Source organism: Symphalangus syndactylus, chromosome 3, assembly GCF_028878055.3.
Source record: "Symphalangus syndactylus isolate Jambi chromosome 3, NHGRI_mSymSyn1-v2.1_pri, whole genome shotgun sequence".
Taxonomy (NCBI): domain Eukaryota; kingdom Metazoa; phylum Chordata; class Mammalia; order Primates; family Hylobatidae; genus Symphalangus; species Symphalangus syndactylus.
Genome location: NC_072425.2, coordinates 19318810 through 19338479, shown reverse-complemented (window position 1 = coordinate 19338479; position 19670 = coordinate 19318810). Strand labels below are relative to the sequence as shown.

The following is a 19670-nucleotide window of genomic DNA, read 5'->3' as shown; positions in this document are numbered from 1 at the left end:
TATTTTTGGTAGAGACGGGGGTTTGCCATGTTGGCCAGGCTGGTCTTGAACTCCTGACCTCAGGTAATCCACTCACCTCAGCCTCCCAAAGTGCTGGGATTACAGGCAAGAGCCACCCTGCCCAGCATCCTTAATTTCCAAAAACAGATATACTGGAGAAAACATCTTTAGGTCTTTTGATATTTACAGCTACGTTATACTGTTATACTACAGGCCCCAATGTTTGAGTATGCCTATTTCTCTATATTCTCTCCAGCAATGAGGACTCCCTTTGAAATACCTGGCTTATTTAGGCCGGGCGCGGTGGCTCACGCTTGTAATCCCAGCACTTTGGGAGGCCGAGGCGGGTGGATCACGAGGTCAGGAGATCGAGACCACAGTGAAACCCCGTCTCTACTAAAAATACAAAAAAAAAAATTAGCCGGGCGTGGTGGCGGGCGCCTGTAGTCCCAGCTACTCGGAGAGGCTGAGCCAGGAGAATGGCGTGAACCCGGGAGGCGGAGCTTGCAGTGAGCCGAGATTGCGCCACTGCACTCCAGCCTGGGCGACAGAGCAAGACTCTGTCTCAAAAAAAAAAAAAAGAAATACCTGGCTTATTTGATATGTGGCTCTAAAATGTTTGTATTTTACAGTGTTGATAAGGATAAATATTTTCACAAATGTTTACTACTCATTTGATTTTTTTGGACCATTTGGGAAATCAGTGATTTTTATTTCTATGTGTATTCACAAAAGGTACTTATAACTCATTGCAGACTGTGGGGACAGCAACCTTCTGCCTTTGAGAATTTGCTGCCAAATGCCAAAAGCATATTTCACCTTCCTGGTGAATTCTGTGCATGCTCTGCGGAAGAGGCTGTCTGGGGCCCTAGTCAAAGAGTCACATCCTAGGCCGGTGTGGTGGTTCCTGCCTGTAATCCCAGCACTTTGGGAGGCCAAGGTGGGTGGATCACTTGAGGCCAGGAGTTCAAGACCAGTCTGGCCAACATAGCAAAACTCCATCTCTACTAAAAATAAAAAAAAAAAATTAGCCAGGGGTGGTGGTGCATGCCTGTAATCCCAGTTACTTGGGAGGCTGAGACATGAGAATTGCTTGAACCCAGGAAGTGTAGGTTGCAGTGAGCCTAGATCACACTACTGAACTCCAGCCTGGGCGACAGCAAGAAAAGACCCCAAAACCAAACCAAAACCAAAACTAAAAACACCCAAAGAGTAGCAGCCTGATCTTGTTTAGAGGGTCAGTGGCATGAGTAAAGATCTACCATTCATTCACTCATTCAATCTATATTTACTGAGATCCTGCAGCACATAGTCTACAGCAGATCTATATGAAGGGCAACTTGGTATGGGCCAGGGTCACCCTCACAGACCTGACAATCTAGCAGGGGAGAGAGATATCAAACAATCACTGAGAAAAGTATGTAATTCTAAGTACAGGCTGGCTGCAGTGGCTCACATCTATAATTCCAACATTTTGGGAAGCCAAGGTAGAAGGACTGCTTGAAGCCAAGAGTTGGAACTGCCGGGCACGGTGGCTCACGCCTGTAATCCCAGCACTTTGGGAGGCCGAGGCGGACGGATCACGACGTCAGGAGATAGAGACCATAGAGACGGTGAAACCCCGTCTCTACTAAAAATACAAAAAATTAGCCGGACATGGCGGCATGTGCCTATAATCCCAGCTACTCGGGAGGCTGAGGCAAGAGAATCGCTTGAACCTGGGAGGCGGAGGTTGCAGTGAGCTGAGATTGCACCACTGCACTCCAGCCTGGGTGACAGAGCGAGATTCCGTCTCAAAAAAAAAAAAAAAAGAAAGAGTTTGAGACTAGCCTGGCCAATACAGCAAGACCCTATCTCTAAAAAATAATAAATAAATGAATAGAAAGAAACACATGCGATGGAGAAATAGCAGTATGCCGTATGGCAGAATATAACGAGGGACTCAAACGAGGGGTGGGTCAGGTTTAAGCAATGGGGGACAGGAAGATCCTGGTGGCTTTTCTGAAGACAGGACATTTAAACTGAGACAAAGAATGAGAGTTATTAACCAGAATGGGGGAAGCAGCGTTCCAGGTGGAAGAAACAGCCTGTGTAAAACCTCGAAGCAGGAATGACTACAGACAGTCTGCTGCCGCAAGCGCAGTTTCACACATTACTTGCCCTTGTATCAGTGGGAGTATGGAGGAGAGGATGGCAAAATGCACAATTTGGAAACTCTGAATAGAGAATGAACAAAGTTAACAAGTTTTGAAGTTCTCAACATAGCATAAGGAATCACTACACTGCCTCCTGCTAGAATATGCAAATTGTTAAAATTTTCTAAAACCTGATGTCTGAATAGTGATACTGACGGGGCCAGTTGCTTTATATACAAAATAGCCTTTGCTTCAGAAAAGGCCTCATGCTTCTAAGCTGTTTCCAGGGGTGCTCCCAACTTAGGAAGACACAGTTTAACAGGAAAATATTAATCACAGAGTGCTAAACAGGATGCAGCTTCTCTACCAAAAAGCACAAAATCAATCATTTCACTTTGGGATATACTTCTGGCACGAAGACTGCAGTCTGCCTTGGAAAACAGTCACTTCAAATCTGCCTAGGGAAACCAGACCAGTGAGCGTTTCCAAACACATGATTTCTAAGCAAGTTTGCAATGGACAAAGCGGGCATGGAGCGAGGCGGCCAACGTACTGTTCTCGCGGACCAGGCAGAACTCCCATGCGCTCTGGCTCTCCAAAGTGCTGTCCAGGTCAACGGCGACATTGGGCTCGCTCTGCTTCTCCAGGCGGTACTGAGGGCCTGGAAGATCAAAGGGGCAGGAGGAGGGGAGGAAGTCTGAAACAGTGAATTTAACATTTAAAAAACACCACATACTGGTGAAAAGCTGATAAAGCCTTAGTAAAGTGTTAAAGTCTGTCTTGAGGGTCTAGCTATCCAGGATGGAAATTTGGGGTTTCTTTTGCATAAGGCTTCACATTCTTCACTGTTCTATTATCAGGCCTGTTTCCACTCAGTTCTCCCCGAAACCAAGTAAGAGGTAAATGGCCTTTGAGTCAGAGTGACTACACCACTTCCCAGATATGAGCAGGTCACCTACCCTCTCTGAACCTCCGTTTCCTAATATGTAATGTAGGAATAGTTATACCTTGAAAGATTGTTGTAAGGATCAGAGGTGATGTAGGAAAAATGCTTATTAGAAATGTACCTGCCTCACAGGAGGCAAAGGTATTTATTAATAATTATGTAACAATAAATTACAATCAGGAATAAGATATGTGTAGAACTCTAATATAATAACAGCCCAAAAAATTCAAAACAAATTGTAAACAGGTAAGCTTAAATAAATAAAGCTCAGATGACCTGGCATTCATATGTGGAAAAATTTTTTAAATTAAAAAAATCTCAGATTTCTGAGTTATGATGATGAAAAGACAGTGGCTACTGATTCACATTTTTGTTGAAACATTTATGAAAACACGAGACACAGGTTCAACAGTACTGGAAGCCAGGAATACTAGCTACGCTGCATCACATAGAGGGTTCTTCTGGCAGACCTTAATAAAACACTGCAGCATTTTATACATTTATTCATGTATTTCTTTGTCAACCCAAATGACAATCTTGTTCTTCTCAGATAACACCTAACGGGTCCAATGATCAGATTGAAAAGACTGCTCCTGTGATCTGTTAATGGTTATTGAAAGGATTAGAGGCATAAGAAACTGTCTTATTATTTTGACTCTGAAAGGTGTGTTTGGTCAGACAGAAGGAGAGGTGAGAGATCTGAGGGAAGCATCAGAGGCCGTGCAGGGCTCCCAGGCAGAACACGTATTTTTAGATATGTTCTTCAGCTGTTGTCAACTTGTTGATTAATCACAACTAGTGCTTCTCTATCATCAGTATGAGGCATTTCACTCATTTCCAGTCATTCTCCTTCCCATGTTCTATGTTCAGCTGTAGCACTGTAGAGATTCATTTCAGTTTCAGGGTATATTTGATCTTTTCTCTAACTGGTATTTCATTAGCACTTCTGCCTATTCTGAATTCTTACATACATTCTGTCCTTTTTACACTACTTAAAGCTTTTAAACCTTTGTAAGTAAACAAACGCTTAAAACATATACAACTATTTAAGCATGTAGTCGGAAGTCTACACAGTTCTTTTAAACTCTAATACACTATATTTATATCAAAAAGGTATTGTTTTAAAATTATAGGTAGTAAATTCATTTTTTAAAAAATTCTAATTTCAAAAGTGTTAAACAGGGCCAGGCATGATAGCCCCCCTTAGCGATTCTCCCAAATCCCAGCACCTTGTGGGGACCAACTGAACCCAGGAGTTCGAGACCAGCTTGGGCAACACAGTAACAACAACAACAATAAAAATTTAAAAATTAGCCAGGCATGGTGGTGCGCACCTGTAGTCCCAGCTACTCAGGAGGCTGAGGCAGGGGGATTGCTTGAGCCCAGGAGCTGGAGGCTCCAGTGAGCTATGATCATGCCACTGTACTACAGAGAGAATCCCTTTGTCTCTTGGAAAAAAAAAAAAAAAAAAAGTGTTAAGTAAAGTATGGAAGGAAACGCAGGTAATTCTTGTCTCTACTACCTATCACCTGTCCATGCCAACAATTTTCAATTAATAGGCGCATCTGGTATTGATCAGTGGCTGCTGGCACATAATACTGGGTGGAAGGAATCTCAGAAAGCTGAACCTTAAGAAAACAGCTGTGGGCCCCTTTAGTCTAGCAGAGGAAAGGGAGTTATCCCCGAACCTGGAGGGCTGCTTTCTAAGACAATGGCCTATTAAACAATCTCTGACTGCTCCTATCTCCAAAACCTCCCAGCAACACAGTGTGCAGAAGCCACTGACATCCACAAATTTACAGTGAAATCTGGGTATAAAGTTTAGCTGTAATAATTCATTTCTCAGGCTGAGTACGGTGGCTCACATCTGTAATCCCAGCGCTTTGGGGGAGCCAAGGCAGGAGGATCACTTGAGGTCAGGAGTTTGAGGCCAGCCTGGGAAACATAATGAGCCTTCATCTCTACAAAAAATTTTTTTTAAATTAGCTGGGTGTGGTGGTGCATGCCTGTAGTCCCAGCTACTGGGGAGGCTGAGGTGGATCTCCTGAGCCCAGGGGTTTGAGGCTGCAATGAGCTATGACTGTGCCACTGCACTAGACCCTATCTCCAAAGAATTTTTTAAAAATAATAGCCCAAATTTAGGAACAACCTAGGTCTAACACGGGGACTGATTAAATAAAATATTATGAAATACCATAAAAATATTAAATGTGATGCTACAAAAATATTTAATTTTATAAAACATGTTTATAATATGCTACTTTATGAAAGCAGCAAATTATAGCACATTTTAAATTATAATTATAAAAATACAAATTATAATTTTTAAAATATAATAGCAGAGTGGGGTGACTATAGTTACCAACACTGTACTATATATTTCAAAACAAGCTACAATAGTGGACATGAAATGTTCCCAGTGTATAGAAATGATAAATACTCCAGGTGGTACCCAAATACCCTGACTTCATCATTACACATTCTATGAATGTAACAAAATATCATGTGTACTCCACAAATATATATAAACATTACGTAACTATTTTTAAAAGGTAAATCTAAGCAAAAAAATATGTAAAGGAATAGAGGAAAAAAGACTAGGAGGTTATTTCTAAAATGTGAATAGTAGTTATAATTGATAGTGGAATTAATAATTGTTTTTATTTTTCCTTTTTTTGTATTTTTCAAATTTGCTATAATAAATGAAGGCCACTTTTGTAATTTAAAAACACCAGATAAACTTAAAAGTTCTCCAGTTTCTTACTATGACATTTTTTTGAGGCTACTATAATTAGCACACATTGTGGCATCTCCAATGGGTCATTCGCATGCAGTAATTTAATCAAAAGCAGACACGATCTCTTTATGAGACATATTTTCATGTGAAGTAACCGTGCTCCCTGGCATGTGTACTCTGAGAGCAGTGCACAGGCTGTTGGGCTTCTCAAGCTGTCAGGCTACCTGACAGCTGGATTATATATAAGCTACCACTTTCCTGATTACTGGGGAACTAAGGCCTGGCTGCATCAGGAGGAATTTCAGGCCGGTCTCCTTTGCACATTTTTTCCTACCAGTCTTTGCAGCTGCCTGGGAAACGGGGATCAGGGAAAACAGGGGAGTCAGGGAGTACCAGGAAGGATCCCTTATCCCTAAAGACAAATCCCTGCCCCACTTTCAAAGCCATAAATGCCATCATCTGACATTTATTGCTTGGATCTTGCAGATATTTCTATTAAAATTAGTTTTTTGAAAGTAGCTTCTTGGACTTTGTCCTATGAAGCCTAGCATGATGATGACTTTAATACATGCTTATTATGTGCCAAGCATGCTATATACCTTACCTTACTGAATCCTCACAGTAACCCCCAGAGGCAGATATATTAGCCCCAGTTTACAGACTGGGACGCTGGTAAAGTAACTTGCCCAAGATCACAAAGGTAAAAAGTAGGAAGGGGGAAAAATGAAATCCATGGAGGTCTTCTGGCTCTAAAGCTAGTCTGCCTTGAACCCTCCTTCCTCCTGCAAACTATAAATTACTGGCCAATTATAAAAAGGCCATAGTTTATACCACAAATAAAGGTTTCTGTAGATTTGTGTATTCATTTAGAATCTGAATCACTTAACATCTATAAATTCAAAATGAAAATGATCTGAAACTATTTATTTTAACAAATTCAAACATACCAAATATTTCATGCTCTGGCTGCATTCTGAGTCCATGGTAGTACCATTCCCTCTTATGAAAACATGATCAGACATAATCACTTTATCTTTCTATCCATCCAGGAAGGCCCATCCATCTTTCCTTAGGAATATTGCTAATATTCTATGCTCAGTTTAGTCAGTAACTGAAAATCCGTGTGTTTTCTGCCCTGGGTAATCCCTGCTCATCCATCAAAGCTGAAGAACAACTTGGAAACCCACTTCTGAACTTAGCAAGGGACCAATGGGTAACAACCTGGGGGAAGGCAGGGTGGTTAAGCTGCATAGAGAAACTCGATATCTAAATCCAAATGGAAAACTGCTTTTTATAAATCTGCATTTCTCTCCATAATCCTCACCTGAATAGTGGATATTTCACAGGGAAAGATTATAGTATTTTAAACATTTTCCCTCCAAAAAGGCCAGGCTGATAACTTCAGGTCTTACTGTGTAATGAGAGGCAGGGTATATACGAGAGGCAATATAGCCAGGTGGTTAAGGGCGTAAACTTGGGGCCCAATTGCCTTGGCCTAAGTCCTGGCCAAGCAATTCTGCTGCATGACTTTGGGCCAACTTAACCTCTCAGTTTTCTTCTTTATAAAACAGGGTATAATAATAGCAACTACCTCACAGGACTGTCTAAAGATTCAATGAACTAATAGTTGTAAGGCAGTGGGAACAATGTCCAAACCATTAATAGTGAGATTTAAGTATCAGCTATCATCATCATCATCATCATCATCAGACTGTAATAATCCTAAGAGATCCTAACAGCATGGACAATCTAACTACCACCATCACAGGCCCTACTATGTGACAAGTGCTGTGCTGCAGATCATCTCATTAACTCTTTGGTCACCCTAAGATGTAAAGAGTATAAACCCACTTAAGAGAGGAGAAACTGTGATTGATAGAGGTTAAATAACTTGCTCAGTGTCCCTCAGGAACTAGTAGAAGTGAGAGAATTCATACCTAGGGCTGCCCAGGCCTGCACTCTCTATATTGCATTATGAACTATAGCATCTCACTCACACAAAGTTCTTAATAAATGCCTGTTGATAGTGAAGATTATGATAACCCAGACCTATATCAAAGTACAGTCTCCATCAAATACTTGTTTAATTTTTAGGAGGCTGACACGGGAGGAAAATAAAAATAGCAGCCAAAAGCCATTTCAAAAAGACAAACTGTGAGGTCAAATTCTATGAATATACTTTTTGCCAAAGAAACGATTATATAAAATATAAAAGGCTCTTTCACACTGAACAGGACAAGGTTCTCAAGGCAACATCCACACTTTGGAAAGAGGATTTAAAAAGTCACAGCTGCGCATGAAGCTGCATACCCTCCACTTCACAGCAGAGGGGAACACAAAAGGAAGATTCTGGGAAGCAGTTACTCTGCAGCGACGAGAAAACCTGCTTGGGCATTTCAATGATGTATTTATTGCAGTAATACCATGTCACCGAATGGCCTAGGAACAAAATATTGCTTTGGGCACTTTGGGAGGGTTCCAAGTTATAATACCCAGGCAGGATTTTTATGGGATTTTGTAAACCCGAGGCAAACATCTCAGCACGTAAGTTTCAAAGAAAATCTGTAGAATCTGTTGGTTGGTGGTTACATGCTCAGAGCAGCTTCCTTGATCCCTTTAACCCCTGACTGAAACATAAAAGGTTTTAGCATGCAATTCTTTAACAGCTGCAAGCTAGCTGAAAGCTGAAATCCAATGGAAAGCAAGTGCCTGCCAAAGTCTGAAGAGAGGGAAGACATACTGTCGCCTCTATTGCTGTGTCTTCTTTCTAGAGACCCATGGGAGAAACTTCTTTCAGATCCTGGTATCAGGAAAAGCTGTACTTCCCTGGAGCAAAGGGCTTGCTTTTGTATCTTTAGAAAGTTTAACATAAATCTTGTAACTAGCTGTTATCATGTCCCTTTCTCCTTTGCCCATCAGGAAGCTCAGCACTAAATGTTTGCGTGACTATAATGACCTGGACATGCACTTCTCTGCCAGCTCCTCCTCCTGGGGACTCGTAAACTTGTCGTTTAATCTTTATGTTTCTTTTCCTCTCACGTAGTTTATTGGTTCATATGTATATATATATATATTTTTTTTTGGTTTTTTTTTAGATGGAGTCTCGCTCTGTCGCCCAAGCTGGGCTGCAGTGGCGCGATCTCGGCTCACTGCAAGCTCCGCCTCTTGGGTTCACACTATTCTCCTGCCTCAGCCTCCCAAGTAGCTGGGACTACAGGCGCCCACCACCATGCCTGGCTAATTTTTTGTATTTTTTAGTAGAGACGGGGTTTCACCATGTTAACCAGAATGGTCTCGATCTCCTGACCTCGTGATCCACCCGTCTCGGCCTCCCAAAGTGCTAGGATTACAGGCATCAGCCACCACGCCCAGCCTCGTATGTATGTATTTTTTTAACAGGTGGGGTCTTGCTATATCGCCCAGGCTGGAGTGCAGCAGCTGTTCACAGGTGCGATCCCATTACTGATCAACACAGGCATTTTCACCTGCACGTTTCCAACATGGGCCGGTTTACCTCTCCTTAGGCAACCTGGTGGTTACCCACTCCCGGGAGGTCGCCATATTGATGCTGAACTTTGTGTGGACATCTGATCAGCATAGCACTGATCTAGGCTGTAGCCCAGAAATCCTGGGCTCAAGCAACACTCCCATGTCAGCCTCCTGAGGAGCTGGGACCACAGGCACACACTACTGCACTCGGTGGTTTGTGTATTTTAAAATCTATTATAATAATTCCAAATATTTTGGGGATCAAGGTAAGATATAAATGAATTAACCCATCATTATCATTGCTGACCATAAGAACAAGTTTGAGAATCACCTGTGCAAGGAAAAATGACAGAGTCAAAGGCTGAACACTTTCATGGTTACGTCTTCATGTCAACTGTTTTCCATTCACCAATTTAAAGAGCTGCTTTAATCTGAAAGAGCTTCTCATAGCCAGAAAAAAGCTAAGTGTCAGCAGTAAGAGGAAAGGCTAGGCTTCAGCAGACATCCCTGGTGTTTGTGCCCTGAGAGGGAGTAACGCTGCCAGCTATGCATCTTCGGGAAGGAATTTAATCTCATCTGTAAAATGGGGATAACAGAGCTTCCCTCAGAAGGTTGCTGTGAGGATTAAATGAGACAATCCAGGACTTCCCTTAGCAAAGTGCTTGGTCAATGAGAGCTGCTATTTTTGCAAATACAAACTGAAACAGAAACCACTGCGATAAGGTTTAGGTAGATCCCTAGCCTATGAGTCACAACAGGCTCACAGCCTTACCAGGGAGGGCACACCGGGGCAGGGAATGCTGGCATCAAAACGAAAGTCTGTGCTCTTTCCCTCGTGTGTCCAAAGTAGGGGTGCAGGGTGCATATCTATTTAAACAAGCTTGCTTTTAAGCTGCAGACGGCATTTAAGATTAGAGACTTGCTCAGCAGCCAGGATTCCTACAGTTCCCTAGTCTCTCAGGTCCTACAAATATAGTCTAAAAATGACGAGTAAATGTCAGAACCCACAGAACAAACCACGGCAGCACAGATATCAAAGGACACGTGACGCTGGGTCTGAGCTCACATGTCCACCCCACACAGCCTTGGCTTCTTCCACACTGACCTTCCATGGTCCACGTGGGTTCCTCAGTGCCTCCTGGCCTCTGCACGTGCCACTCCTTCTTCCCTCTTCTTCACCTAGCTCTGAGTCCTCCTTCAAGACAACCTGGTTCAGATGTTTCCACCTCAGGGAAGGGGAGGGTGGGGCTACCTGTCCCCTTCTCTGTGCTCCCACACAGCGCCTTGTTCCTACCTTGGTAGGAGCGCTCATTGGGCTCTTCTATAATTTACCAGCTCAAGCTGTCTCGCTGCCTCCCCCAGCCTCGAGGCAGGGATGAGTCATCTGTGCTTGGTGCATTGTTGATGCTCAAAAAATGTTCATTAGATGGATGTTTGGATGGTAGTGTAGCATCACATGTCCTTTGATATCTGTGCTATCATGGTTTGTTCTGTGGGTTCTGACATTTACTCGTCATTTTTAGACAATATTTGTAGGACCTGAGAGACTGGGGAACTGTGAATCCTGGCTGCCGAGCAAGTCTCTAATCTTAAATGCTGCCTATGGCTTAAAAGCAAGCTTGTTCAAGGGGGAGCTGAGGCTGAGAAGCTCGGCCCAGACTTGGTCAAGATTTGGATTTTCTCTTATAAGCAACAGATGCTAACAGAGCAGGAAAATGACACAATCAGCTTTATATTTTGGTGAGATTCTTCTGGTGGCACTGCTGACAATGGGCTGGAGACTTAAGGCAGGAAGACCCATTCCAGGAGGATCGTGCCAAGCCTTGACTACTCTATAGCAGGGGCTGACTGAATCTGTGGTCCTCACTGAGCCAAAGCCACCACGCTGATGCTGTCCGTATCAGAGCTCGGACCCAACATCAGCTATTCTAAAATGTCTGCATTTAGTGTCAGCTCCATCACTTATAACTCTTCCTCTAGGGGCAACTATAATCATTTTCTGCTTGATCTTAATATAAGCACTGAACTATATTCAAGTGACAACCACTGTAGCTTATACCCCCTCTGAGGCTCAGATTGGATTATTTGGAATTTAAATAATAAAAAAGGAACAAGCTGACATGACAATAAGGTCACACTTTAGCCTCTTCTGAGCCAATACACCATTTGCTCTCTGTGAAACAGCTGAATATAATCAAATTAAATACAATTCCTATTACAAAAGAAGAAAGACCAAGGCTGTTCCAATAAACCAATTCTCCTGCCTAGTTAAACTGTAAAACCTTCAGGAAAGGTTTTGAAAGCATGACCCATCAGTTCTAATTTTTAAAACTTATCCTTTCAGTCAACACTAGAAAAAGGCCCATTCCAACTTTTATCTTTGCTACAAAGTGCTGTTATCTTGGCTTGATGTCAGGAGCTCTATCTCTCTTTCTGCTGACAAGCAGAGACGAGAAAGATAAGATTGGAAACGAATCTCACTTCTCTGAGTAAATAAATAATCAATACTCATCTAAATGTAAATGAGAAGGTAGCCCCCTCTGATAACAGCACTCTTATCAGAGAGCCAATTTTCTTCAGACATTTGGCCTCAACCAAATCACCATCATTCAGCCCCAGCCTAATGGCAAAAAATCGTAACTAAATTGAACCGATCACCAGAGATCAACTAAGTTCGGCCCTGGCCACTTCAGGTTCAAATGTTTGGGAATGCAATTTTGCCCCCATTAACTTTCAATAGCAATGAAGAACAGACTGGTCAAGGGGCCAGTCGGTGCAATAAACAAAGCCCAGCAAGGGGGCCAGCCAGAAGATGAGGAGGAGTGGGCTTCAGTGTTTAAACAACAACGGTGCCATCATGGAAGCCAGCCCCAAAACTGTGAAGGGAAGGCTGCTTCTGTGGGCTGAGTAGAGGGCATTCTTTCCTCTATCTAAGGCTTGGCTGAAACTGAGAAGACATTTAATTTGGTGAATGATGATGATGAATAAAGTTTATTAAAACAAATATAAAGAAAAAAGAGATATTAAAAAGCTACTGTAGCTAAAAATAACCTAAGGTTCAAACGATCAATTTCCTCCAACTAATTTGTCTCAGACTTACATCTGACCCAGCAGTGCCGCACTGATCTGATTTTACTGAAAGAAGAAGCCGTCTACAAGACAAATCACTTTCAAACCACTGCACTGGGGTTTCCATTTCTTTGCTGCAAGACTCAATTCACTGCTGATGAGAATATTGGGGAAATTATGACCATTATTGATAGGACAGCAAAACCACTTTCACACAGCAGTCTTCAAGTCGACAGAAAGCTTGCACTAGACCATTAATGAAGGTGTCAGCTAAAACCAGAAATTAAAGACAAAGACCGGAAGAGGCCTAATTTTTAGAGCATGTTAAGGACACCAGACACACAGAAGCAGCAGCCATTCATCCTCTTAACAGTAACAGAGCCTAAATAAGGATGAGCAGAGGAAAGGGCTACTCTACTTATGATTAGGGAAAGAAAATGCTTTTTTTCTTGCCTGGCCTTGGAATTCCAAGGCCATAGGCTCTCAATATTATCAGCTCACAATCTTCATCAGCCAAAGGAGGAGATGTTTGGTGTGAGACAGAACTACCCAATGTTTTACGATCTATTGCTGCTGTGAGCATCTAATTCTAGAAGGCAGATGTGTGGCAGTTGGAGTGTGGGCTCTGGAGTCAAAAAAAGACTTGGATTGAAATCCTGGCTCTTTTACAAGTTATGCCACCCTGGGCAAGTTAGTGGATCTAAACCTTCGTGGAGTAATTCCACAGATTATGTGTAACACAATGCCTAGCACATAAGCACTTAATAAATGTCAGTTATATTGCTACACAAATTTGACAAAATCATCAACTTGCCCTTTTTGAAAACAAGTCAAATATTGCTTCATTCCTAGACTATAATAACAGCATCAGCAACTGACATGGAGGACTTTCCTGGCCCTTAACCAACGTGCTTTCCACGCATTTGCTTTCCGCATCTTCATAAAACTCTATGCGGTAGGCCCTACAATAATCGCCACTTTACAGAGGAGGAAAATAAACCATGGAGTGGTTAAGTCATGTACCCATGGTGAGGCCAGGACGAGAATGCAAGTTTTTCCAATTCCAAAGCCTGTGCTCTTCACCACTCTGCTCTGCTGTATCCCATAAAGCATAGTATAGGTTTTGATCTTTGGGTTAAAAAAAAGAACTGTAAGGTTTACATGATTTATCAGTTCAGAAAGGAGTAAAGACGCTGTGTGGGAGACCAGGCAGCAGGGAAGAGAGTAGGAAGTTGATCTTGAGGGGTTCAAAACTGAGAGTCCATCAACTCTCACAGCAGGCGTGTCACATGAACACCAGCTGCTTGCCCTGATTTTTCCAGGTTTGGGGTGGGGGTTCTTTTTCTAAGTTAAGTGATTTACAGACTTACTGCCTCAATCCACAGTTCTGAAAGTGTGATTTCTTTAGGGTTTAACTATACCCATTTCTAGTCTTGTTACAACTTTTTTATTGCGATAGAAAACATTTACTGGAAATATGTTACTGCTATTACCAGGTCATAAAATAAAAAGAAAAATAGTTTATGTATTGCCATCATTTCCAATCATCAATCAGAAAGTGCCAAGAGGAGGAAAGGAAAGGGCGTACAGCCGAATTTCCTTCTTTGTATGGGAGAAAATGTAGGAGCATCATAATTCTTTAGAACAAATTTATTCTTGAAAACCTAGCCTCAGGAATGGGCTCCGGGGAGGAGCAGTGAGGCATCCTTTTGGCATATCCCCTCCTCTCTGCAGCCCTGCCTGAATCCCTGTCAGAATTAAGAGCTCTTTCATCCCACCTTCCTTGGGACCTTGCTTTTCTCAGTGCACCGAGCATGCTGAAATAGAAGTACTTTTGTCTATTTGTCATTCCCACCACCTAGCCAGCATAAGGGCACTCTTTGAAGACGGGGTGGAGGGCTTTCAAAAAAACTCAACTCTGTCTTCCCAGGGCTTCAGCATAGCAAAAGGCTCTTTGTTGGTGCTTAACAATCTTTGTTAAATAGAATGCCTTCCACAAGGTGGCACTGAAAATTGAACTCAACAATCTACTTCTTCTAGCCAATATTCCTAAGAAATATTAGCCCAAGTATACAATGATGTATGTTCAAAGATGTTCATTAAAGTACTGTTTTAATATAAAAAAATTTCATACAACCTAAACATTTACCGGTAGGCAACTATTAAATAAATTATGGTATATCTATACACTGGGCTGTCATATGGTTGTTATAAGAATAAGCTAAGTTGGTTGGGTGCAGTGGCTCACATTACATCTGTAATCCCATACTACATCTGTAATCCCACATTACATCTGTAATCCCAACACTTTGGGAGGCGCAAGTGGGAAGATCACTTGAGAGCGGGAGCTCCATACCAGTGAAACCTCATTGCTACAAAAAATTTAAAAAAAAAAATTAGCTGGTTGTGGTGCTGTGGAGCTATAGTGTCAGCTACTTGGGAGGCTGAGGCAGGAGGACTGCTTAAACTCAGGAGTTCAAGGTTACCATGAGCTACGATGGTGCCACTGCACTCCAGCCTGGGCAACAGAGCAAGACTATCTCTAAAATAAAATAAAGCTAAGTTAATAAGACATGGGAAGAATCCTATGATACATTATTAAATTTATAAGATATAGAATGTACAGAGTAGGCTACATGTCAGTAAAGTAAAACCCCAATTACATAGGTGCACTGATATGTGGATTTGTGAAACACACAGCACAATCTGGAGGGTCATGAACCAAACCATTCTCACAGCCGTTCTTCTACCTATAGTAACCTGTGGGGTGGAGGAAGGTATAGCAGCAAAGAAGATGGCTTTTGATTTTTACTTTATAGATGCCTATCATGTTTGGGCTTTTGACAGTAGATGATTATAAGTATTACATTTATTTTAAAAATTCAATTTTAAAAAATGAGGTGGAACAATCTCAGAGATTATTCCAGCTAGACCAGACTAGAGAAGACTGTGGCCCCTGGAACCTCCTTGAGTCTCCTCTCACACCATCTGACTCCTCACACATCATGTAGGCTCAGTGGCTCTGGAGAGAGACCTAAACAGTTGAGGAGCCAGGAACTAAATTGGGATAGAGCCTGTTCAAGGGTTCCTGAGGTCCATAGTCAAGCTACAGGTAGACCACAGAAGCTTCCAGTGCTGCTTAAAGGGGCTGAGCAGGCAAAGGTGAAGAGGACTGACTGGAGCATCTGGGGCCAGACTACAAAGACTGTTTACAGCTGGGTGTGGTCGCTCATGCCTGTAATCCCAGCACTTTGGGAGGTCAAGTGGGGAGGATCGCTTGATGCCAGGAGTTCGAGAACAGCCTGAGCAACATAGTAAGATCCCGTCTCTACAGAAAATAAAAATTAGACTGGTATGGTAGCACACACTTGTCTTAGCTGCTTGGAAGGCTGAGGTGGGAGGATTGCTTGAGCCTAGGAGATCAAGGCTGTAGTGAGCTATGATCACGCCACTGTGCTCCATCCTGGATGACAAAGCAAGACCTTGTCTAATACATATATATGTCTAATATATATATATATATATAAAATTAAAAAAATTAAGAACAAAAACTGTTTACAAAGGCAGGCCACAACTGCAGACCAAGGGCCAGATCACATTCGCTCCTGTTATCACCACGGCCTGATAACTACACCCGCCCCAACCTCCTCATGGATTCTACCCAGAGCCACAGAAAACAAAGGTGTCCCATAATGTCTCTGGTCTTCCTCTAGGGCAGTTCTGAAGCCTCCACGCAGCTTTGAGATAAGTGGTGGTCAGGAGTCCATCCCTACAGCCTGTGGGTAGAGAAAAGGTCTGGATTTGATCCCTGCCTAAGCTTAATAAAGTGTGTATCTAGGGAATGTACTGCAAACTCTGCAGACCCCAGCACATTTGAGACAGTATGATGTAACGCTTATAAGCCAGACTGCTTGGGTTTGAAGTCCTAGCTCCACCACTCACACGTTATGTAATCCTGGGTAAGTTACTTAGCCTTTCTGCACATTACTTTCCCATCTGTACAAATGGGCATCTATATCTTAGAGTTGTTGCAAGGATTCACTGAGTTAATACAAGTAAAACGTGTAAGTAGAAAGGATGCCTGGTTCACGGTTTTCACGAAGTCTGTAGCTTTAGCTGCATTGTCCCTATGCCTGGGTTGCTGCTTCTGCTTTCTAAGCAGCACTCGGAAAGAGAAGGGTCTCTAGTTCTCTATGAGGGGCTGAAACCTCCAGGTCAGCCTTACTGGCCTCATCTTCCTCCCCTCTAATGATATAGTAATCCAGAAATATCCTCCAAACCATGCCGTTTCAACCATCTGTGCCTTTGCTCATACTAGTCCCTCAGTTTGGAACAATCTTCCCTCTACTTCACTTCTTTAGTCTATGTTTTTTCCCACTCAAGGAATCAAAACTCTGCTTAGATGCCACTGTCTCTGGACTTCTTCGTGCAACCCACACTACAAAGACCTCTTGTACTACATATATGCAAGTTGAGAATGGAAAGCACATTTCAGCATCCCTACAGTCCTAGGACAGCCTCAGCATACAGGTATGTTTAGTGATCATCTGGTGATGAAACAAGCCCAGCCTACTTAGCTACCATCCTACCTCTTCCGCCAAAGTAGACTTGGAGCTCCACCTCCATTTGACTCCAAATGCCTCCACTGTTTAGAGATTCCCATTAGTGTCCCAACTCTGACTGGCTTTCCTAGGGATGGATGGAACTAGAATGGAAGACCACCATTGACAGGGTCCAATCCCTCATCCCGATCAGTCTGGTTCTCTTACCCAGGTCCATCTTCAGTAGCCACCTATCCCAACACATATCCTACCAAAGTTATCTGAGCCACAACACACAGGCCTAAGTGGAGCCCACTCAACATCAGAACAAGAGGTAACACATGTACAACCAAAAACTTCAAAACTTGCAGAAGGTTGGGAGCCACTGGACAGGAGCCTCATATATGCTGTTGTAGGCAGAGAGTGTGCTAGAAGGTGCAGACCCTTCACTACCATGAGGAGTGCTAATACTCTACATCCTATCACTATGCAGCCAGTAGGAATGTACTTCTCTTTAGAGAAAGGAGGTCCCCTATTATTTGTAAAAAAGGAAAATTTTTTTTCCTCCTTGAAATCCAGATATCACCTGTTAGAGAGGTTGGAAACCTTTACCATTGTCCCTAAGAATCCAATTTTTCCATCCAACGTTGTTTCTCTTCACTTGAGTCACTGTGACAATACCAAATTTTACATACAGTTATCTGTTGCTCTGTGAAGAAATACAGATGGTTTTGTGGAAATAAACAGTCATTTATTTTAAACAATTGTAAAACAGTTTATGGAAACCAGTGGGGTAATGCATTCAAATAAATGCCAAAACTGGTTGATGGGGATCCAGGGTGCTAAATCACACTGCGGAGGAATTTAGCTGTGGGGAACAGACAGTAAATCCAGAGTGACAGAATTTCCCATGATGGCAAAGGTTTCTGACATCCAGTCCAGTACTCAAAACCCACAGCAGTTCAAACCCATTTTCCTTAACACAGCCTTGACAGCCAGTGAAATTAGTGAATTTAGTCACAAGCACCTAAGGACAAAAAACAGAAGAAACAAAAATGAGACTTCATTTGTCTTCAGCCTTCTCTGAGCTATATAAAAGTGGTGACTCCAGCCTGAGTCAGTGGAGAGCAAGCTTAGAGCCAACTGTTTTCAGTCAGCAGACTCTGTTATGATATATTGGAAGCTGAAGACTTTCATTCAAATCTAGGTAAACCACTTCCTCTTGAACTTCAGTCTCTTCCTCTGTTAAATGAGGATAAGACAGTAGCTGTATGTACTTGACAGGATTTTGAGCAGATTCAGTGAGGCACTAGGATTATTCTTTGGCTAGCTTGATGCCAGTGGCCCTGGTGGAAGGGGCTCTATCCCTGGGTGGGACAAAAGGCTACAGGGCCTCTTTAGGGACTTCTACCAACTCTTCAGGGAAGCACCACTGCCAGTGAATGGTTGGACCAGCCTTTGCAGGAAGAAAGAGAACTCTAAGCCCTTTTTTGCTTCTAACTTTACAGGACAATCAACTATAAACTTACCATCCTTCCATTCTCAAACCAGCTTTTTTTCCTTGTAACTGGGCTTCCAATGATGACACCACGATTCACCCAATGAATTAAATCAGTTGGTTCATCAAACTGTACTAAACTCCTACCATGTGCCATGTCATGAGCTAGACACTAGATATGAAGATGAACAAGACTCTGAATCTGGCCTCTAAGGACTTGGCATAGTGAACACGGCACTCTCAAGTTTGGAATACTTCTTAGCCTTCCCCCTTGCTGTTGACATTAAATTGGCTCCCAAGTTCTGCAGACTCTACCCACTTAATACATCTCCCTTGCATTCCTTCTCACTCAGGCCGCAGTAATGGTTTCTCAACCTTCTTCTGGCCTCCAGCCAACCACTCTTCACCCTATTGTTTGAGAGTGCTCTCTAGAGCCAAATTCTGGTAGATTCAAGGTATCACTTTCATACAATCCTTTCACAACTTCCTTGCAGGCTACTAGTTTAGATGCAAATTCCTTACCCCACTCTCAAGGCTTTCTATCCATCCTAATTTCTTGTCCATCTATGTCCTCTATGACCCAAACTAGACTCAACTGTTCAGTGCATATATGTCCTGGTTTCCTACCTCCATGTCACTACTGCGCCCTTGCCTTCACCCAGACTGACTCCTTCAGCTTGTCAAAATCATATTCCTCCTTTTTTGATTATCCCCTAAGTCTTATCTTTTCTCCTTCTGACCCCATGATATCAGGCCCAACCAGAGTCCCAGACTGGCTTCCTTCCTTCCCCCACAATAGGGAAAGTTGCACCAGTTAACGTCTGCAGGCTCTGCTTCAAGGCAATAGGATTTCTACAATCCCCAGCCAACCAAAAACAGGGCTTCCTTTTTAAAAACTCTAGCCTTGGCCTTTACGTCTCATTCAGGTAACTGTCATTGCTCCTGGCCCAATCCTGCCCTCAGGCCTGGTGTCATGCTAGGTTCTCAGTGTGCCTCTCTGAAAATCCTGCCCTGCCCTCTGATGCTGCCTGCCCGCCTGGATTTCCTTGTACATAAATCATACATTTATCTGAATTCAACCATACTTGCTAGGTAGAAAAGAGGAAAAAAAGAGGGAAAGACCTGACCAAGAGCACAATTTAAGCAGTTGGGAGAATTCCACTTGCCATGACTCTCAGTGATCCAATGAGCCCCAAGAGTGGGAATATGAGGCAGGAGTCCAGAAATCATCTTTGCAACTATGGAACCTTGTAAA

At 42.7% G+C, this 19670-nt stretch overlaps 1 protein-coding gene across 11 annotated transcripts in view; it reads right to left on the bottom strand.

Moving 5' to 3' along the window:
• Positions 1 to 19670, bottom strand: part of MAPKAP1 (MAPK associated protein 1) — a 274565-nt gene that overhangs the window by 63700 nt on the left and 191195 nt on the right. For 6 of the 11 annotated variants that reach the window (XM_063636008.1, XM_063636007.1, XM_063636014.1 and 3 more), the window contains one exon: positions 2689 to 2796. The exons of 4 other annotated variants lie outside the window; for them this stretch is intronic. In XM_063636008.1, coding sequence (XP_063492078.1) covers positions 2689 to 2796 — 108 coding nt within the window. Of the gene's footprint in view, positions 1 to 2688; positions 2797 to 17646; positions 17945 to 19670 lie in introns of those variants that run through there. One more of the 11 variants, XM_063636009.1, reaches the window with a different exon arrangement.